Source organism: Rhagoletis zephyria, unplaced genomic scaffold (assembly GCF_001687245.7).
Source record: "Rhagoletis zephyria isolate East Lansing unplaced genomic scaffold, Rhagoletis_zephyria_1.1 Rzeph_scaffold_01309, whole genome shotgun sequence".
Taxonomy (NCBI): domain Eukaryota; kingdom Metazoa; phylum Arthropoda; class Insecta; order Diptera; family Tephritidae; genus Rhagoletis; species Rhagoletis zephyria.
The window spans coordinates 74,649-97,619 of NW_016158393.1; the positions used below are offsets into that span (position 1 = coordinate 74,649).

General features: G+C 36.9%; 2 protein-coding genes across 2 annotated transcripts in view; one reads left to right on the top strand and one right to left on the bottom strand.

Moving 5' to 3' along the window:
* rdog (red dog mine) overlaps window positions 1–5,027 on the top strand; it is a 19,725-nt gene extending 14,698 nt beyond the window's left edge. The window contains exons 2-7 of the mRNA XM_017616961.1: window positions 560–790; window positions 865–2,862; window positions 2,956–3,361; window positions 3,435–3,585; window positions 3,681–4,629; window positions 4,705–5,027. Of these exons, the coding sequence (XP_017472450.1) occupies window positions 560–790; window positions 865–2,862; window positions 2,956–3,361; window positions 3,435–3,585; window positions 3,681–4,629; window positions 4,705–4,975 (4,006 nt within the window). The 3' untranslated portion in view covers window positions 4,976–5,027. The remainder of the gene's footprint in view (window positions 1–559; window positions 791–864; window positions 2,863–2,955; window positions 3,362–3,434; window positions 3,586–3,680; window positions 4,630–4,704) is intronic.
* Window positions 5,028–17,060: 12,033 nt separating this feature from the next.
* On the bottom strand, window positions 17,061–17,910 carry LOC108363572 (general odorant-binding protein 99a-like). Its single transcript, XM_017616963.1, has 2 exons — window positions 17,784–17,910; window positions 17,061–17,686 (listed from the first exon to the last, which is right to left on the bottom strand). The coding sequence occupies exons 1-2, from the start codon at window positions 17,820–17,822 to the stop codon at window positions 17,294–17,296; spliced, it is 432 nt and encodes a 143-aa protein (XP_017472452.1). The 5' UTR covers window positions 17,823–17,910; the 3' UTR covers window positions 17,061–17,293.
* Between the last annotated feature and the right edge of the window lie 5,061 nt (window positions 17,911–22,971).

Here is a 22,971-nt window from a genome sequence, read left to right on the forward strand (position 1 = left end):
GTAGTTACTAAAATATCGCAGTTTTCGTATTTCTGGAAATTACCGTTATATGGGAAGTGGGCGTGGTTAAAGTCCGATTTCGCCCATTTTCAATACCAACCTACCTTGGATTAAGGGAAACCTACATACCAAATTTCGTTGAGATATCTCAATTTTTGCTCGAGTTATCGTGTACACGGACGGACGGACAGACGGACAGACGGACGGACAGACAGACATGGTTTAATCAATTTCTTTTTTCATCCTGATCATTTATGTATACATTTGTCTATATCTATCTCGATTCGTTTTGGCTGTTACAAACAACCGTTATGTGAACAAAGTTATAATACCCTTGTGCACAAGTGCGCTCGGGTATAAAACAACCAGTTTAAATTGGTAGAAATTAGTGCTTCTATTTCGAAGATTAGCACTTTTCCTTGAGATTTCTGCTTGAGGTCAGCCATTTAAGTGCTACTAGTCTGCCCACTGAACTAAATTCGGACCATGTAAACCGTTGTTGCTTTTCTACAATTGTAATGATTGTAATTAAATGCATTTTATTTTAATTCTCTTAAAGGTGGATGAGAGATATCTTTCGGCAAGGACTGAATGGGCCCCTTAAGGAGGAAGATTTATACCAAAATCGTGAATCATTGGACAGCGAACGACTTACTGACAAATTCAGTAAGCTCTGGGAAGATGAGCGGCTGCGTAAGAAGCCTAGTATTTTGCGCGTGATAGGACGTGCGTATGGATCAGTATTTTTGCCACTTGGTGTTCTCTTTTCCATAACTGAATCTATTTGCAAGTAAGTAAAATACACACTCACTCAGCAACTAAAATTAAATAGATAATTAACTTTATCACTTTTAACATTTTCAGAGCCATACAACCGCTATTGCTTGGCGGTCTGGTAGCCTACTTTGCCGAGGGCCAGACAACTACTACCGAAGCGCAAGCCTACAAACTCGCTGTTGGCATTGTGCTGTGCTCTGTGATACCTGTAGTTACGTTTCATCCATTCATTTTTTACATTTTTCAAGTAGGCACTAAAATAAGACTCGGTTTATCGGGCCTGATATATCGCAAATGTTTGCAAATTTCGAAAAATGCCAGCAACGATGGATTGCGCGGGCGCGCCATAAATATACTTTCAAACGACGTAGGGCGCTTTGATGTGGCGCTAGCCTTTCTACATGATCTGTGGAAAGGACCCACTGAGTCATTGATTATCGGCTATCTCATGTACCAAGAGATCGGCATATCGGCAGTCATTGGGGTGGCGTTCATGCTGAGCTTTATTCCGTTGCAAGCGTATGTTGGCAAGAAGGCTGCCTATTATCGACAAAGAACTGCCGAGCGTACGGACTTGCGTGTTAAATTAATGAATGAAATTATTCAGGGTATTCAAGTGATCAAAATGTATGCGTGGGAAATGTCGTTTGCCAAACTCATTGCGGATGTAAGACTTAAAGAAGTCAAGGCCATAAAAGGTACTTCGTATATACACGCTGCGTTGAGTTGCACTTCGATGATATCACCGCTATCTGTCTTCCTTGCATTGGTATCCTACGTCTATCTTGGCGATGCGTTGACGGCTAAGCGCGTCTACACGGTGTCTTCCTATTTCAATATGCTCAATGATTCGATGGTACACTTTTGGCCGTTGGCGATAACATTCGTTTCTGAAGCATCGGTTTCGGCCAAGCGTGTTAGAGAATTCCTACAGGACGGGGATGCTGCCGCAGCTCCAACAAGCAAAGCAGATAAGAAGTTTCCGGCAAAGAAAAATAATAACGATTGCAACGAAAAACCGGAACTGAATGGAAACAATGTTGTACAAAATTTCGTGGATTTATCAGCTGGCAGGGAAATACATCCACATGCCGAGCAAAAAGGCGTCGATATACGAAATGTAAGCGCTACATGGGATGCAGACGAACCCATGGATAGCAAGGGTAATGAGGCGCTCTCGGATCTTAATGTGAAAATTGAAGAAAGAGCTCTAGTAGCAATAGTTGGGCCTGTGGGTTCCGGGAAATCGACATTACTCAATGCATTGCTTGGCGAAGTGAAAATAAATTCTGGACAGATTGTGATTAATGGAAAAATATCCTATGCGGCTCAAGAGCCATGGGTTTTCGAAGGAACTGTACGAGATAACATTGTGTTCGTGGATTCGTACAATGAACGGCGCTACAAGAAAGTTATAAAAGTATGCTCTTTGGAACGCGATCTGGAGCTTATGCCCAATGGCGATTTAACAATTGTGGGAGAGCGCGGAGTAAGCTTGAGTGGAGGGCAAAAGGCGCGCGTAAATCTGGCGCGTGCGATTTATCATAAAGCTGACATATACCTTTTGGACGATCCGTTATCCGCAGTTGACACACACGTAGGCAAGCATATATTCGAACGCTGTATTACTGAGTTCCTTTCAGATAAGATCGTAATTTTGGTGACACATCAGCTGCAGTACCTTTTCGACGTAGAGCAGCTGGTTCTTATGAACTCGGGACGCATTGAGGCGCAAGGCAGCTATCAGGACCTGCAGAAAAACGAAAAATGCCAGTTTCTATTGATGCAAGCCACCTATGAGACTCGCGCTGAACCGGTAGATTCTCTAGATGCGATTAGCATTGACAGTCGTATGTCCCGCAGTGAGTCGGAAAAGAGCATGGATCACCATCAGCTGCTGCGGCCTGATGAAATACCCGTCGAGGATGTGAATCAGGAGCAACAGGCGGTGGGCTCGGTGAAGATGAGTGTGTATATGTCATACTTCGAGTCACTGGAAAGCCCTGTATTCCTCTTCATAATAGTCGTATTGTTTATATGCGCGCGCTTCATGTTGACTGGGGTGGATTATTTCTTATCAAGGTGGTAAGTAAGCTTTTAAGTGGTCGAGTTAGAGTTAATCCACATATTTATGTATGCATGAATTTTTGTAAAATTTATATTCTTTGCATTGAAAAGGGTCATTTGGGAAGAAAAAGTGGCGATAGCTGATGAATCCACAGCAGCAGGGATAGATAAAAATGCTACTCTTATGACCAACGAAACTTTGGGCAATGGAACATTGGGAAATGGAACATTGGAACGTATAGTGGAGGAAGAGGAGGCGCTCAGGCAGGAGCTCGTTATTTTCTATGCCATCATACTGGGTTCCACAATGATCGTTTACATCCTCCGTACTTTCGGGTTCTTCAATATGTGTCTACGCATATCGCTGAGACTGCACGATCGCCTTTTCCGTGGAATTACCCGCACAAGCATGCATTTCTTCAATGTTAATTCCTCTGGTAGGATTCTAAATCGTTTTGCCAGGGATATACGCACGGTCGATACCGATGTGCCACATACCTTGTTGGATTGTATAGCGGTGAGTGGATCTCCGGCTATTTGAGCAAACTTTTTGATTGATCAATCTTTCGATGCGGTTCTATTCCCTTTAGTTCGTTATTGATATTTCTGGTGTGCTTATAATTGTTGCCATTGCCAACTATTGGCTATTAGTACCAGCTGCATTTATCGTTGTCTGTCTATTCTTATTCCGATACATCTACATAAATACCAGCCGTAGCGTGAAACGTATAGAGTCAATTAGTAAGTGCCCTTGTTAAAAGGGAAAATTATTAAAATTCTGATTGCACTGTTCTGCGTTCACCAAAGTTTTTATATATTTTGTTTTACTTCCTTAGCACGCAGTCCCATATATTCTTTAACAAATCAGACTTTTCAAGGACTGAGCACCATACGCGCTCTGCAGGCTGAGTCTGCGCTCGACTCTGAATTTCACGATTACATGAACGGCAACACATGCGCTTGGTTCCTGTTCATATGCTGCACTCGCGCATTTGCCTTATGGTCGGACTTCTTGTGCATCCTCTACATAGCAGCTGTGACCTTTAGTTTTCTGGTGTTGCGCAATGAATTCAACAGTGGCGATGTTGGCTTGGCTATACTGCATTCAATGTCTATGATTGGCATGTGCCAGTGGGGCATGCGGCAGACAGCGGAATTGGAAAATGACATGACTAGCGTGGAACGTATACTGGAGTATACACAGCAGCCAGCAGAGCCGCCATTGCATACAGACCCACAAAAGAAGCCGAAAGGCGATTGGCCTAGCGAAGGACGTATAGAGTTTGTGGACTTGAAGTTGCGTTATTCTCCAAAGGAATCCTACGTGCTGAAGGGCCTGAACTTTACCATAGAACCGCAAGAGAAGATTGGCATTGTGGGTCGCACTGGTGCGGGAAAGTCATCCATTATCCAGTCACTATTTCGCTTGGCCTGTAATGAGGGCGTGATTCGGGTGGATGGTGTTGATATCGAAAGCCTTGGCCTGCATGATTTGAGAAGCAAAATATCTATAATACCTCAAGACCCAGTGCTGTTTTCTGGCACATTACGCTACAATTTGGATCCTATGGAGGAACGCAGTGATGAGGAGGTGTGGAAGGCTTTGGAGGATGTGGAATTGAGGTCTCATGTATCGACGTTGATTGGAGGCATCGCCTGCCGCATGTACGACGGTGGTTCGAACTTTAGTGTCGGTCAACGACAATTGGTGTGCTTGGCACGCGCCATTCTCAGGAATAATAAAATACTTATACTCGACGAGGCGACAGCTAACGTTGATCCTGAGTAAGTTATTTTAAATTTGCGATCAATCTTAAACATGTTTTGCTATATTTTCATTACTAAACTCTTTTCCAACAGAACCGACAAATTAATTCAGAAAACCATACGCACCAAATTCGCCAAGTGCACAGTGTTGACCATTGCTCATCGCTTGCACACAGTCATGGACAGCGATCGTGTATTGGTAATGGATGCTGGACAGATGGTGGAACTCGGACACCCATATGAGTTATTGCAACGTCCCAATGGATTTCTTCGGCAATTAGCCGAACACACAGGCTTCTCGATGTCCAATATGCTTTTGCAAGCCGCCGAACTGAGCTACCATCAAAAAAAGAAGCACTTATGAATAGTTGCGCCGGCTTTGGTATTACGAGACCGTTAAAAAGGGACTTTTGTTACTAGCCATAATTTACTTACACAAACGGCACAGTGCGCGCATGCTTACTGACTCGAATTCGAAACAGAAATTATGTACGTATATATACATATGTACCAAATCACAAAGTTTATGCGTCGATACTTAATTTATGTATATAGAACAGCATATGTACATATGTATGTAGCTATATAAACACATTTACTAATATAGTATGTATGTAAGTTTGTACATAATTAGGATAAAATAGGCGTAAAAGTCTATGCATAAGTATGTATTTTCATAATAAATTTTTGTAAACAAATACTTTTGTATGCTATATGTATAAATAATTGCATTATTATTTCTAATAAAATAAGGCAACCTGCTTAATTGGAGAGTGGCCAAAGAAGTAGTTGGTTCCTAACTCACAAAAATCCTTTCAAAATAATAAACAGTAGCTTGCTTTGAAAATTTTGATTTTTCTTAAATCCTTCTGTAATATTTAGTGAGAAGATGCTTTTTGAAGAGAATTAAAAACCTCCCCAATAAACGATAAGCGAATTAGATGAATTTTTGATATAAACAGGGTGTAGGAAAACTTGTTTGTTGTTTTATTACTAATTGGTCTACTACGAAAGAAGTCAAGAACAGCGTTCATTTTTCTGGGCTGCATGGCCAACAAACACAGACTTCAAACTTGGAGAAACATTTGATTTAACAATATAACCAGCGCCAAATAAATCCACATTTGGCTAACGGTATTGTACATTTTCTTCCATATAAAACATGCTGGACCAGCAAAAAAAATTAAAAATCACCGCGATTTCTAGCGTCTTGAAATTTACACTTTAACCAACTAAAAATTTGATGAGCTACAAAACTAAATACCCAAAATATTTCTAAAAATTCTAAATAAAAAGTTTGAAATTTTTGGGTGCAAATGTTAAAGTTTGTTGAATTTTCATAATTTTTGTACGTAGTTTTAAATGTGGATTTATGTGGCGCTGGTTAGGTAAAATGCTAAACTTTTATATAAAAAATATAAATATTAAATAAACAAAAGCAAAATGGCCAAAACTAGTCAAAATGTCACTTGACTTACGACGTGTGCACATACATACAATATATATATATATATATGCAAAGTTGTTCATTATGTTATTTTAATATTTTGGAAAGTGGGCGTAATTTTAATCTGATTTCGAAACTTTTCAACATATAGCTTTCTTAGGCCAAGGTCAATAATTGTACTGAGTTTGCTACGAATTGATAAATCGGTTACCGAGATGCACATATGTACAGTGAACCAAATAAAAACTGAGACGCGACATTTTAGTAAGTTTCGGCTATTTTTCTATAGTTTATTTAATGTTTATTATCTTTTTATGGAAGCATAGCTGGTTGCCTAACAAACACGATATAAATCCGAATTTCAGACTTTGTGCAAAAATTATGAAAATTCTGCAAAGTTTGACCAAAATATCTAATTTCTTGATCAGGATCTTTAGACAAAATTTTGGTATTCAGCTTTGTAGCCCACCAAGTTTAAGTATAACAAAGTGCAAATTTTAACTATCTAGAACTTAACGCTGATTTTTGGAATTATTTTTTGTTGACGGTGCATCACATAAAAAAAAAAAAAAAAAAAAAAAAAATTGTCCAACATAAATTGCCAAAAAAACAATGGTAAGTCCTAGCATTTACAGCCCAAGCTCACCTCATTTCCGAAAATCGAAGGAACGTTGGAGATCTGATGACTTGACAAAAAATGCCTTGGGGTATTATACTATGTATATATGGTTTTTTTTTGGTTTATCTTATTTCTTTTTCGCTCTGAAACATTTTAAAACCTTTTTAAAAATAAAAAAATTGGTGCACGAGGATCATAGTCCAATAGTATATTGTACAATAAAGAACATATGTAATTTGCTTAATTTTCCAATTGCAGACAATGTGCAAATAAAAAATGTGCATTTTCACTTTGGTGTACGCATCGTAACATTTTAAAAAAGTTTTTTTTTTTTTTTAACTATCTTCTAATGAGATCATATAGGCCTGCCCCACGTTTAGATTGATTCCCTTTATGCTCTAGAACACTATACAAGTTGCCCGATTACAGTTTTAGGTACGCACCAGCCACAGTATGCTGTAAAAGCCACGAGTATAAGAATTTCAAAAAACGAGTCACGCGAATTAGACTCTTAATAACTTAGTTTATATTGCAAGCACATATTTCTAACGAGTTGCAGTCGAACCTCCTTTCCAAGTACTACCAGTTCATTATATGCTCAAATAAGAGCAATCAACGCACCAAACTTTGCAACTTAAAAATTAAAAAAATAACAGGAGAGTCACACTTCTATTTGTGAAAATTTCCCAATTTTATTTCGAAATTATATACATCCAGCGCCCATCAAAATGCAATTTTATTCGGACTTTCTAAAAAAGAGCCAAAACGACCCTTTCGTGAGGGAGATAGCGGGTTAAAACATAATACAAAATTATTCGTCGTAAAATTTTACTATATGTTTGCAGACAACATATTTCTCTCCGATATGTATTTTAACTCTTTTTTTCATTTATTCTAAAGACACTTAGGCAAAATATTGCAAATTTAAAATGGCCATAGCAAAGAAATTTGACCAAAGAATGCAAAACGATTTTGAGGTTTTCCTATGCGGGTCTAGGTCTTTCATCCTGCGTTGGAATTAATGCGCCCCAAAAATGCTTTTGCACAGTGTAATTGATTCAATTATTAAATCATGCAGTCCATTTGTAATTCTAATAAAGTTCTCTAATATTTATCGAATTGAAAATCAGAATAGAGAACTATGAAAAGAGAACGATTTGAAAAACGCTATATGTACTTTGGAAACCAATTACAATTCAGCATAAGAATACAATTGAATACATATATTACATGTCCAATTTGTGTAGAAAATGCTGTATTCTCAACATTTTCTTTAATCGTCGTCTAACCTTCTGACTTAGAGAAAAAGATGGGAATTCGGATCGTTTTCTAATCGCTCTCTAACCGAAATTTTTCTATCCGATAATGATTCCCGTAAAACACGAAACTTACGCTGGATCACAAATTCGGTATTTTTTTTGTTCCACGGATGTCCCTATTCAATTCCTATGCACAATCGCTGATTTAGAAAATCGAGTTAATCTTTTTTTCTATGGATAAGTTTTCGAGATAATTTCAATATGCACTAATTTTTGAAGTACTCCTCTGCAGACGAATCGGTCGTGCTTCCTATCGTTCGAAATACCGTATCATCCCTAATTTACAACAACATTGAAACTTTATTTCTTACTACTACACCATAGATGTCACTATTCGCAGTAAGTGGAGTGTTTTACTTATTCTGTCTTGCATGCACTCATGTTTCTAACTAAATTTCAAGTACGCCCTGTGTTCGCATTCAGCAGAGCCATCAATTTACTAAAATAATAGGTGTAGCCCTAACCGATATGCGTACAATAACTAAAATTTTAAAACTACATTATCGAGCAATTTTAAATATTTAATAGAAAAAACCGAGTACGCAGTTTTTTAGCCCATTAAATTTTAGTATAATAGTGTGCTGAGGTTGCCAATTAAGTTTGCATACATTATGAACATAGTATGTCCGTTAGTATTTCTTTGCACACACAGTACATATAGAATTTTAAAATTACTTTTCATTATAATCTCTGCAACTTGTTCGCCTGGTAGATTGAACAATTTTTGTGAGCTTGACAAAATTCCGTGATGCTTTCGAATCGTATGGGATGTGGACAAAAACGGATGCGATCGGTGATATTGGCTGAGGGCTCGCTCTCATTTGAGGAAAATTTTTGTTTGGATTGATATTTATTTCGCTATTTATTTAATGAATCTTAGATGTTTTTTGATAAAAAAGCTAATATTTATAATTTTATTTTTTCGATAAAATTTTATCTTTATTTGGGTAAATCATTTATCATTTATAAATAATTCTTATATGTTTGTAAGAGTGTAGATATTTCTTAATATATGTATAGCGCCCACTTTATTCGCAAATATAACAGTGTTAAAATTAATAAAATGAAATTTCAAAAATGTTAAATTTTCACAAGTATCGGAACGATAAAATGTAGTTTCCCGACGATTCAATTTTATATGAAGTTTTTTTAACTTAAATATAAAGACATACATGACCCAAGTATAAATTAGGCGCGACATTTTAACAAGTTTTGGCTATTTTTTCTTTAGTTTATTTAATGTGGAAAATTTTTTATATGCAAGTACTTATATACTCTTACTCAAGAGTCGCATCAGTTTTATATAAATTGTCCTCTTCTTCTATGTAACTCTGGAGTTCATAAAAATAATTTTGACAATTCCTTTTTTTAATGAATACTTTTGTCCTGATGCATGGTGGAATTATACCAGGTGAAGTAATTAGATCGAGAAGAAATTTGAAAATTTGCCTATAAAATTTGACTAAAAGGCAGCCGAATGTCAGAAAATAAAGCGAGAAAGCTAATAAATCAGCTTCATAATAAAAATAATAATAAACATTATTTTCTCTTTATTGTTTAAAAAAGAAATTTTTGGGCAAAAAAGGTGTTACTATTACCAATGATGAATTTAGTGTGTTATGGGATCGAGATTGACTGGTTTCCGATGGTTCTGGGGAAAGATTTCCAAGGTCAAATGATTTTGTCGGAGGGAATGAGAGTTCGATGATTCGGGTTAAATGCTGCTGGTCTAATCTGTTCTTGAGATTCCTTCGGTTTCTTTATGTAATGTTCCATCCTTGTTGAGAACATAAATTCCAGCGCTCAAGACTCTTGTGTGTGGTGTCTTCGTTACCATTCATGATTACTGAAGGGTAATTCATAATGTTTTTCTGGCCAATAATTTTTTTAACAGCTCTCCCGGTACTATTAACCATTTCAAAAATATCTCTTGCGTCACTGGATTCCGCTTGATAAAAGCTTGCATCCATGTTCACTGCTCAGCCCCCCCCCCCGTTCCCTACCTTGCCGTCTAGCTTAGAGCCATCGGTGTAGAGGTGGAGTGATCCATTTTCATCGGGAGCCCCTCCTGGCCAGAATTTTCTATCTGGAATGGAAATCCTATACCTCTTTGTGAAGTTCAACCTTGGTGCACGGTAATCCATGTCCGGTATATTTACGATCTTTAAGATTGCGCTGTGGCCTTCCTGAGTATCCCTCCAGCCTGGTAGTTCCCTCAACCTCAAGACGGCACACCCCGCTGATTGTTTTCCAACAATTTCAATTGGGAAAATGTCGAGCAGCACGCACATAGCCTCCGATGGAGTTGTGCACAGAGCCCCACAGATGCAGAGCATCGCAGTTCTTTGCACCTTTTGGAGCGCTTCAGTTGTAGATTTCCTGTTGAGACTTGGCCACCATACCAAGACCCCATATAATAGAATCGGCCTAACAACTACCGTGTATAGCCAGTACATGATGCTAGGGGACAGCCCCCAGCTACGCCCAATCGCCCCCTTACAGCTGTAGAGGGCCACCGTCGCTTTTTTAACACGCTCTTGTATATTTTACGCACAGTTCAGCTTTTCGTCCAGGACTACGCCTAGATATTTTGCGGACTCCCCTAGCTTCAGAATCTTATTTCCTAGGACAGGGAGCTGAAGTGAGGGGATCTTGTACTTCCTGGTAAAGAGCACCAGGTCCGTTTTATCTGGGTTAGAACCCAGACCTTTCTCCTTGGCCCATCTTTCGATTAACCTTAGTCTGTCCTGCATAATGTCACACAGAGTTTGTTAAAATTTTCCACTCACAACCACCGCAAGGTCGCCAGCATACGCAATAACCTTGGTGCCTCTTTTCTTTGGTGATAAGGTCTACCGTAACCGGCTGACCTCTGTCTTGTTGGCTCGTAGGTGGCGCCTGCAAAGTGCGTGCTTAGAAGTAGGTCCAGGGATTCCTCCCCAGTTTCCGTCCACGCTCCGTCGGATCTTAGCAAGCATCCCGGGGTGATACGAGGTGAACTAGAGAGAACCTTCCTGAGCCTAGAACCTTCTGATACGGATTCCATACCACTGCAGAAGTTCCTCCATGAGGATCTCTTGCTCTTCCTTAATAGTTTCTTGTAGTCTTTCAAGTTTAACTTATAGATTTCCCATTGCATATCGCCTCCCGAGGATTTTGCGTAATTGAAGGCTCTACGACAATTTTGGCGGGCCTCGCCAATCTCTGAACTCAACCAAGGTGGTTTCTTTTTGCCTCCCGGCTTTACCATGGGGCAGGCATGATCCAGAGCCTTGCCCAAACGCCGCAGTAAAGCGATTTGCCAGCCTATCTAGGTCCCTTGAGTTCCCTGGAATTGCTAGTGTGGTTCTCGAGAGCCGCTTATCAAGCTCTTTTCTGTACTTATGCCAGTCGGAGCACTGCCCGGATTCTAGTACGTTTACGTATGATGGAAAAAATTATTTTCCCAAGATGAATTCATATAAGGTGGTGTTAGTAAACCACTGTTTTTGGTTTGTTTGCCTACGTTTGGCTCTTGTTTTTCCTTTCACAATTCGCCAACGTAATTTTGACAATTCCAGTAAATGCAATCCGGATAGAGTGAACTAGTTTGCGCCAGGCCTGCTCAACCTATATTGTTCATAGAACTGAAATCAGGAATATGCAACCCCTTTCTGTTAATTCATGCACTAAAAAAACACTATTTTTTTCAAATATCATATCATATTCAATTCAAACATTTTTATTATTTAAAATTTATTTAATGCATACGTCTTTATTTAACATTGGTTTGATTCTTTTTTCCTTATAGACACTTCTTCTCGGCTTCATCTCTATAATTTTGAAGAACAATTGTTTTATAAACAGAATTGAATCATTTTTTTTGTATTCTTAATGTTTGTTCACTCTACTCAGTACAAAAGAAATCATGAGTTCACTCTGTAGAGTACATAATAAGAGAAATTTGTTGTTCACTTGTGTGAGTTCATTCAACCCCGATTGTAATGTACCATATCAAAAAGCAGTTTGTCTTGTATTTTCTATTCTCTGCATACTGGTTAAGAAATTTTGATTGAAAACGTTTCCTTAATATTAAAATACTCAAAAAAAAAACACACACACATATTAAAGACTTAATTTAAAAACTTACTTATTACATAGAGCAATGAACTCTGTCCTTACTACTATCAGCAGAGGTAAATGATAAACATATTTATAGAACATCATTTCGACAATATGCGTTGCAATGTAAAATTTTGTCACAAGCACAGCGGAAGAGAGTTGACAATGGCGAACGGCCCTTTTCATGTTTCTCACAAACCCTCTCTCGCTGTACATGCTTATAATAGTAGTATTCACCAAATTGAACAAGTGACCTGGCACTCTGACAAAAGCGCAGATGAGCTTAAGCAAGGACGAATTTCAGCATTCGCTATCACTAATTTTGAACGCGAAAAATCTCCAAAAAAGCAGGCGCGCCTAACAACATGCAACACCTAGTAACATACCCCTTATCCTACCAGCTACACTGAATTTCATTTAGAAAATTTCGGCGATGGAAATATAACGTGGCGATTGTCAGAATTCCATTGCTACCCTTTTGCCAGACTGCCAGGCCTCTTGCTCACTTTGGTGAATACCACTCCTATGTTTTCGTTATTTAATTTTATTATTTATGGAAAAATTACTGCATTGAGATTAATAGCGCATGCGTATGTTGCGTGCACACTATTGTCCTTTGTCCCTACCAGAGATCTGCACAAGTGATGCACTTTGCGCGTACTATGCACGTCATCTATCCACTTTTTGTGAGTACTGAGTTTTTGTAAATTGCAAAAACCTCAAAAATCAACGCGATTTTTAGGCGGTTCAAACTTGCACTTCATTAGACTAAAATTGTATGGGCTGTAAAAGTGCATACTCAAAAATGTTCTAAGGTATAAAAGTTAAAAACGGGAATTTCGGTAAAAATTTGTTGAATTTTCTTAAATTTTGTGTAAAGATTGAAACTGTGATTTATATTTATTATATAGAAAAATAAAATTGCTCGAAAAACATTACGAACATTAAAAAAATCTACACGTGGTCATTTGTTTGAGTCACTGTAAGTCGTGTACGTATAGGCCTGTATGCAGTTCTCAAGAAAAGCTAAAATTCCATACAAAATGACGTACAAGAAATGGCTAAGAAATTTTCATAAGTCAAATTTCCTTCAGGCAGTACGCAGTTCTTAAGAAATTTGATGCACTTTTTACTACGGTTTTCTTAAGTTTTTTGTGAAAACAAGAGCACAAGGGAACCCAGGTTTGCAACAGAAATATATGCCCGTTCCATTATTTCTTGAGGAAAGAGTGAGGCTATGAAGTATCAAAAATGTCAAAATTCCTTGGACACACACACACGAAATAATGACACATTTTTCTTGACCGATTTCTACTCATTTACTAGTTTTCGCGAACTTTGTTTTGAAAGTAAGCTTTATACTCGCACTTGCTATATGCTATACTTTGCGTAAGCATACTTCTTGTATCCCAATACGCATATTTGTACATATGAGCTACACGTCGCAGCCCTCTGGCCCCTACCATACAGTTAAACACAAACTCATACTTCCGAATGTACCTTTATAAGCCTCCTATGACGCGACAAAAGCGCAAAATTTCCATCCGCATTACTGAACTTATGTAGTACAACTTAAATAAGATTAAAATGTGTAAAACATGCGTTGCATGTTGCAACAATCAGACAACAGAGGAGCAGAGAATGCACGCGCTATGGTGCAAAACCACCCATTCGATTTTATAATACTTACGTATATGCCTGTTTTTTTTTTTAAGTAGTTAAGTTTTTTTTGAGTAGAGTCATGAGTTTAAGTAAAATGTTTGGAGATGACGTTAAGTTTTAAATTACATACTTGGGGGGACTCTTACTATGCGAGCACAGAAATAATAGTGGCTGATTGACCCAGTTTTTCCAAATCGCTTTCCACCGTTTTTTTGGATATTTATAGTCGGTTTTTGTGAAATCTTGATTTTTCGAATATCTAATAAGTCGGATTTTTCTATCGAAAAAACCGGGTTTTTTCATGTCATTCAAGCCTTGGCCTCTCAATAAATGTTTTGAGTTTTTTAAAGTTTTCAAGGCTTTTTCCAGAATAAGGGAAACCCCTAAATGAAGCGATATACACTTTTACTCCACCTCCGAAGAAGTTTTTTTTTTATGTCAGAAGTACACCCGGGGGTTGCCATTGTCTGCCGAGGGGAAACTATTGAAAAAATTTTTTTTGATGTTGCGGGGACCAGAAATTGAACAGGAACCTGCCGGGAGGCGGTGGGCATATCTAAGCACTCGAACACCATACTAGTCGCACGTCACGTTTTGTGAACTTTTGAAATATCCAAGTAACAGTTGCATTTATTTTTAGTATAGATTAGTAAACATTTTCTCAAATAAGATAATAGATGAAAAAAGTTTTGTTTACATAAGAACTAAATAAAGTAATTCAGGTGATATTGACTTTATATGGAAATAAGTGAGAGCACTACATAGAATAGTAGTGAATTCAAAAAAACTTAAATTTAAGAACATAAATATATTTAGACCAAAAATTTATTTAATATTTGGTTGCATGACCCTTATTTTTAATTACAGCATCACAACGATCCCTCATGGAGTCCACGAGACGCTCACATCTTGCTTTTGCTATTGACTGCCATACACGTTGAACCACGGCCCATAGTTCATTGTTGTTTTCGGCTTGACTTTCCATACTGCCATTTTGTGGTCAGTCCACAGGGTTTCTATGGGAATGAAAAACGAAACGAAAATTTTGCCAGCCTCGCTGTGTGTTTCGTATTCAGCAAATGAAAGCATAATATCTTGCATAATCTTTACATAGGCCTTCTGGACCATAGCGGTTTAAGTTCAGCATATTGGCTTACACCGTTGTATGTACGAATTCAAAGAGCTTCCTAATAAAAACTACTACTGTGCCAACACAAAACCCTTAAAAGAATGATATGTGTAGGTTGGCTTATTTCACGCTGAATTAAATGACAATATTTTAAATGAGAATGTTCTTCTTCTTATTTGGCCCTGTAACCGCTTAAGCCATTTTGGCTAAGTTCAACAAAATATCTACGCCAGTCGTTTCTCTTCTCTGCCAACTGATGCCAATTGGAAATGCCAAGTGGAGCCAAGTCCTTCGCCAGCAGCATCGCGAGTCGCGACCCGCGTTGAATACTTTCAGAGCTGGAGCGTCGGTGTCCATTCGAACGACATGGCCGCTGTGTATTTGAAATCGCTGCACTAAGTCCATGTCGTTGTAAAGCTCATACAGCTCATCGTTCCATCTTCCTCGGTACTCGTCGTCGCCAACGCGTAAAGACCCGTAAATCTTCTGCAAAATCTTTCTCTCGAATACTCCAAGAGCTGTCTCATCGTCTTAGGGCGATCCAAAAGATATGTGGGAAAAGAGTTTAAAATGTGAAGCTCATACCCCTAGGATTTTTCTAAATGGAAAAGAAGAATACGCGTATTTTTTGTAAAAAAATGGTATTTAGGACTGCCTCAAAGCCCATAAAGTTTTCAATGTATTTTATGTGAGGAAAAAATACTTTTGCGTGGAAATGGTGCAGAATTTTCGAAAATCAATATTTTTCGATTGGAAGACTTCCAATAACAATACACAGCTGTTTATTTTACCATCTTTTAATATTAACCTTTTTTACAGGTCACCCGAAAACCACAAAAAAATACAATGCGGGAGGCATACTCTCAAACTGTAGTCCTTTGTTTTACATTCGGGCTGGACGTTATCAAATGAAGGGGGTTTTATCCGAGGCTGAATTTTTCTTTTCATTAGAAATTTGTTTCACGTGGCTGGTTACACATCCAACACTTAAACAGAATCTGAGAAACTGTGTCTTTAAATTCTATATTTCACGTGAATCCAGAACAAATGTTCAATTCGCTGGTCGGAACGATTTTGTGTAAATTATTTTCTTACAATTTCTACTCCTCCTAGCATCCATGAGTATTCATATATGTATGTATGAATGCGTCTAGTGCATCCCATGTATGTATGTATGTTTGCATGTATAGCTGTAACTGTGACAGCTGGGGAAATGTTGACTTTTGCAAATGCACCAGCTTAAGTTCTTTGCGCTAACTCAAGCGTACTATTCATAGCTTTCATAAATCTGTTGCATATCTGCCAGAGCTTTCCCTCAGCATTATCATTATACGTACATATATACATACATATTTTATTGCATAATGCATAATGGTGGACAATGAACTTGTGGCAGACTACTTCAATTCAAATCCATACACACACACACACACACACACACACACACACACACACAAATAGAAGGTGCACTTAATACGACATCTCTCGTTTTACCCTCAGGAAAAATAACAAAAATTGGGTTAAGCTGCAAAAATATAAGCAATTTATTAAAATGATTTTAACTTCACAGAATTTCGCGTAAAAACAGTGGTAGATTGGGTTAGATTAATATTTACAGAAGCGAGCAGGTCACTGCCGCAGGTTATTTACCGCAGGCAAGTACGATTTATGGTAAAATACCGCATTTGGTTACAGGTCTTCTTTGATCCACGTATCGTTAAGAAGCTTGGTTAGTCTGGAAGCTACCATTACACCAAATTTGGGTATCTAAATATAAGAGGTTTTAAGTCGTTGTCACAGCTGGTATTAATAGGTAAAAATAGCTGGATGATATGTGTGAAGCTAAACCTCGGAAGTTGGAGGTGCACAAAGCTAATGCGCAGCCCTTTACAGGCCTATCTGCTTGTTGCCGATTATTTTGACACCGGGAAATTTTGTTACCAAAAAATGGCACTGCTTCTGGTAACCGCATTTCTAATTACTTTGGTAACGTTTTAATCTATTCAGCAATTCGGCTATGTTGTTTTGTATAAATTCTGATGTTGCTTATGAGATGGTAACGAACTTTATCTGTGCGCAGAATGCGAAAATGGTTTAAAAATTTACAGAAACTTTATTTACCGGCAAAAAAAAACGTTTGTTACCAATGCAAGAATAGACCTGTTAATGCAAGCTAAATTTTATTTCAATATTTCAGTTGTACAATATGGTAAAAATTCTTAATACATATTAAACATTTTTTACATCAAAATTTGGGTATTATTCTTTGAATTCCTCTGAAGAGAAACAGAGCTTGCCATTTAAAAGTATTGATTTACAAAAATTCTATACCATTTCTACGAAAAATAGTGTTTTCCCACATTAAATACATGGGAAACTTTGAGTGGCCTCTAAATATTTTTTGATTAATTTGTTTTGATGAATTGTAGATTCGCTTTCATGCCACAAACACCGCCACGGTAGGCCCACTCGCAGGCGCTCGAACCCTGCTCATTGCTGTCAACACAGGCGGCGATCTTGTCGTGTAGAGCATCATCATGATCGGCATTGCCGGGAGGCGCTACCTGAGCACCTTGCAGCTGCTGATGGATGCTTTCTACATTGAAGCCAGTTTCGTCATCGAACAGTTGGAATTTATTAAAAATGCATTTAAGATAGCACTGGGTAATTGAATCATTGGGAAATTGCCTATTTCTAAACTGCTGAACATGTTCGTCGGGTACTTGAAGTTCTGCAACACACTCTTGACGATACTGCCGCAAATTTTCCTCAGTTTTTATTACATATTCAGCGCTTACCTGCAAATGAAAGAAAATGCGAAGGACTTCTTAGTATGGGTGGTAAAATTAAAATGGTTTTCAAAGTTAAAATTATAACTTTTTAGATTTCACTCACCATAGCTGCGAACAGCAAAAAGGCAGCAAAAAATTTCATTTTTGATATTTTCTTTTTAACTAAATTATGTACACTTTATTGCTCTGTACGACAAACTCGGTTCACTCATCAGCACTGATGGTCGTCCTCTTCGTTCAGCGTCCTTTTATATCTGTTTTTGCTGCCACTTTGTGAGTGTTTGTGTAATTAGAATTTAAAGCAAATAAGATAAGGCCCCATTGTTTTCTTTTCACTTGTTTTATTTTGTTATGTTTAAGTGTACCAAAATTTACCTGCCCTGCTGCACCAACACTTATACTACTTGTTGGCTGGCAGCTGTTAAACAAACGATTTTTTTTCGAGTCGGCAGGTAATGATGAAAATGAAGGAACAATATCAGTGTCGAGTTGAGTTTTAACAATGTACATATGTAGGTATCAGCTGCCGTAATCTCTCTTTTTAAGGATTCTACATGATTCTTTAATTATTTTGGTTTTTGTTTTTTGTAAATTTCCCATACATCAGTGGTTAATGCTAAACGTACAGTCGGTGCCACATGTAAGTGTACACCTTGTTTTAATATAAAATTCACAAGTATTTTCATGCGAAATTCTTTTCATTAATTACTTGTGAAAATAAATTTCATTCTATAACATAAACCATGTAAATCAAAGTTTCACACTTTATATGAAGCTCACGAAAATTCAAAAAATGTTCATCAAAATTAAGAATTTTTTTCCCACAATTTCTAGAAGATTGATTTTTTATAATTTTTTAGTGAAGGCTGTTGTGCGTTTTCTTCCATACAACGCGTGATCAAAACCTATTTTAATAAAGAAGAAAATGGGCAACACACCCTTCACAAAAAAATTCTAAAAAGTTAATGTTAATTTCCAGTGTCTTGAAACTTGCACTTTGTTTTACTAAAATTAAACGGGCTGCAAAACTGCATACTTAAAAATTTAGATCTAGAAATTCTGAGTAAAAAATTTGATGAAAATTGTTTGAATTTTTGTGAACTTTATATAAAGTGTGAAACTTTGACTTATATGTTTTATGTTATAGAATGAACTATCTATATATAAAAATGTTGTGTTCGTATGTCACGGTCGTCAAAACTCGAGAACGGCTGAACCGATTTCAGTATTTTTTTTTCTATTGTTTGGTATAATACCAGAACCAGTGATATCACAAAAAATTGGAGGGTTGCCGCCAATCGCATTTCTGGTTAGTATATTTCAGGACGAATGAATAAGGAATGAGCCAAGAGCTTGTGTGAGCAAATCCAATTTTTGGCAGCCAATGTCAGTTACGCGGTTTTGTACTTTAAACGACGATATGTACAATAAGTATTTATTACCACAAATTACAGTTACAGTTATGGTAGCAGGAGCAATTCAAGCTGCTGCTATACAGGAGCTCTTCAAAACCATTCCGATTTTCAGTGAGATTGCCGATACCTTCTAAACCCATTAGGCATTTCAGATCTATGACCTTGCAATAAGTGCGTGATTTTGCGTCTGTCTGTGGTATTGTTGCCCAACGCAACCACCGTGCAATTACAACGTAACAAAATGTACTTTAAATAACATTTGCGCCTGCAGCTACTTTCTGTTCTGCCAAATGGGCGAATGTCGTTCTGAAAAGAAATTACATATGTATATATGTACGTATGATATATGTATGTTGTATTGCAAAATAGTTGTTTTAACATAAATTTTGAATTATCACTTACAGGAAAGTAACAGCGCCGGTGTGAAGGTGGAATGGACGCTATTACGGGATTGGATGTAAATTGCACTTATAACTATTGTAGTGCGTAGGCCTTCCAAGTAGAACGAACGGTATTCCGAAACTTCTTCGGGATCATGCACGCCGACCAGTGAAGGGGGGAAAATATGTATGAAATATGTATTGAGATATTTCAACGAAATGTGGGTTGCCCTTTATAAAAGGTAGTTTGGTATTGAAAATTGGCGAAATCCGATTGTAACCGCGCCCACTTTCCATATAACGGTATTTTCGAAAAATGCAAAACGATATTTCAGTAAATATGCATTGGATCCAAGTTGTTGAAAATTGGTATGGTACAAAATAATATTATTATGAAATTTTTGGAAAATGGGTGTGACCCCGCCCACTTATGATAAAATGCTGTGTCTCAGTAGCCGCTTCACCAATCCTTACCAAACTCTGTACGAGCCTTGATTAGGGCGCAGCTAAGAAATCTGCTGATAATATTTGAAATCGGCCAATAACCACGCCCACCTCCCATATAACGGTAATTTACAGAAACACGAAAACAGCGATAAATCAGTAACTACGATGAAGAGCAGCCTGTGAATGAAACTTTTCAGGACATCGATTAATGGTTCGTATACAGTAACATGAAGAAAGCACCAAGAAAGAAGATTAGAAATCTTTAAAAGAAATGACTTAGTGCTGTTTTCACAGGGGGGGTTAACCTAAATTCAGCAGTTAACTTTCCGAATGAGAGTAAACTCGTCACTGTAAAAACGGCCCTTGGGGTAAAAATTTTGAATCAAATGCCTGGAACATTTTGAGCTTAAATAAACGGCTGATTTTTCTTTTTATATTTTCGAAACTTCATGTTCAGGAATTCGGGACCTTTCGAGATTTTTTTAACAACATTTTGTGAGGTTTTTTCAAAAAAAAAAATATTTCAATCAAAACTTTGTATACTAATATACCGTTGAATCTAAAGCCCTCAAAAAGTTTTGAAAGGTACCGGAAAAAATCCTTCAAAATACGAAAAGCAGAAATAATCGGTTTATAAACCAATTGAAAGAGAACTTTAGCTTAAAATACCATCGAAAAAGCGGCTCGACAACTGAAAATAATCTTTATTCATAGTCTCTGTTGTTTAGTAATTAAAGCAAAAATTATTTTTCATTAAAATTCCTGTTTTAATATTTTGAAACTGTTTTATAACTATATGAATATTTACCTAAAATCGAAAAAAAAATTCATACATACACCCATATGTACTTATGTATATGTACATGTACGTGTATGTGTGCCTATCTTTCAAATTTCACAGTAAGAATTTATAGCTCATTTACAACACGTCATTTTCTTTTAAGATTTCCGCATCATAGATGTCACGATCTAACATTGCTCGTTGATGTTAAAGGTGAACTTTCCAAGTTGTTGGAGTGAAAGCATGTGTTGAGCATGTCTGCGGAAAGCTGTCAGTGAAAATTCAAAGAGATTCCGCTTGATATACTCGTATGTATAAACATATGTAAGTTCTGGCATTTCGTATTTCCTCCTTTTGCTTTACATTACGTGATTGCGCGTTTATGCTGGCATATGGAAAAATTATTTCAGAATGTGGATACTTAGGTAGTGGCAACATGTGTTGCATGTTGCAAGTTTCCAGTTGGGACCACACATTAAAATGCAGATGAAGCGAAAAAGTTTTCGGAAAATCTAAGATTTCAAATGAATGCTACATTGCATTATGCAGAGGTTACACTTCCATACATATGTATGTACATTAGAGTGGTCCAAAAAATAAAGTCGGAGTTTTAATGCCGGCACACCCTAGGATTAATCCATATTGAAAAAAATATACCCCTATTTTTTTATTTTGAAATCAAAAAATATTTAGGGAGTGCTCAAAGCGTTCAAAGTTTTCCATGTACTTTATATGGAGAAAAAAAAAATGTTCGTAGTAATGGTATAAAGCTCTTGAAAATCAATATTTTTCAACCGGAAAACTATGGTTCTCTTCAGGAGACTAATATCCAATTATTTATTTAACCATTTTTTATGATTAAAGATTTTTTATTGGTCCCCCCATTGCATTTTCTAAGGACTTTGGAGGACCTATAAAATATAGTTATCATGAAAAAATTATTAAAGAACAAATTGAGTATTATTACTGGGAGTCTCCTGAAGATAAGTAAAGTTTTCCGATCGAAAAATATTGATTTTCAAGAATTCTACACTATTTCTACTAAAAGATGTTTTTTCTCCATATAAAATACATGGAAAACTCTGAGCGCTTTGAGCACTACCTAAATTATTTTTTATTTAAAAAAAAAAAAAAAAGAGTATATTTTTTTTCGGTATATAACAATCCTAGGGGGTGGTGGCATTAAAANAGATGTTTTTTCTCCATATAAAATACATGGAAAACTCTGAGCGCTTTGAGCACTACCTAAATTATTTTTTATTTAAAAAAAAAAAAAAAAAGAGTATATTTTTTTTCGGTATATAACAATCCTAGGGGGTGGTGGCATTAAAAATCCGATCTTATTTTTTTAACATTTTTGGACCACTTTAATGTACATATGTACGAATGTAGATTTTTAGAAACACATTCATATGTACGCGTAGGTACTAGGGCTGCGACTATGCGCATATTCGAATATCATCGTGTCCATACGGACACGAATTAAATCCGGAGAGTATGGATATCCGGTTAATATGCGCGTGTGAAATTATTCGGATATCCGGATTTACGAAGATCCGGCTAATATTCGTATTTTCGGATATCCAAAAAAAAAAAAATCAGCAAACTGGTTAATAATTCAATTATGCACACGATTAGAGTGAATTAGCTCTTGACGGTCTTGAAGTTGGCCCTTTGTTTTGTATCGTTTTGTCACAATATAAACAAATGGCACTTTTCCTGTCATCACTTTTTTAGAAATGCTACAATTTGGTAAAGCATTCACCACGACCAAAAGTATCGTAACAGCTTTCATTATTCCGTCCATGATACTTTAAAGCTGTTCTTAATTTTCTTGTGAATTTTTTTCGAGCGAATCTTAGGATATGGCAGAATATTCTTCGTTCGGAAAACTCAATTTCTCTTTAGGAGACTTCCAATAAAAATGCCGAATTGCTTATTTAACAATTTTTTAATATTAACTATTTTGGTATAGGTCCCAGAACAACTCCAAAAAATCCAATAGGAGGACCATAAAAATGAGGAAAATAAGCAATTGGGTATTGTTATTGGTAGTCTCCTAAAGAAACAACAGAGTTTCCCAGTCAAAAAAAAGATTGTTTTTAAAGAATTCTATACTATGTACTTGTTTTTTTCCGCATATAAAATACATGAGCTTCGAGGCAGTTCTAAATAGCAGATTTTTTAGTTAAAAAAAATACACCTATTCTTTTTTTCCATTTAGAAAAAATCCGACGGGGTGAGAGACTAGCATTTGAAACTTTTTTT

What these genes read in the sequence shown, in the direction of transcription:
- LOC108363572 (XM_017616963.1), bottom strand. Translation starts at nt 17,822, where the DNA reads ATGAAATTTTTTGCTGCCTTTTTGCTGTTCGCAGCTATG. An exon ending in TTTTGCTGTTCGCAGCTATG is followed by an intron (nt 17,687 to 17,783) that starts GTGAGTGAAATC and finishes TTTCATTTGCAG; the next exon opens with GTAAGCGCTGAATATGTAAT.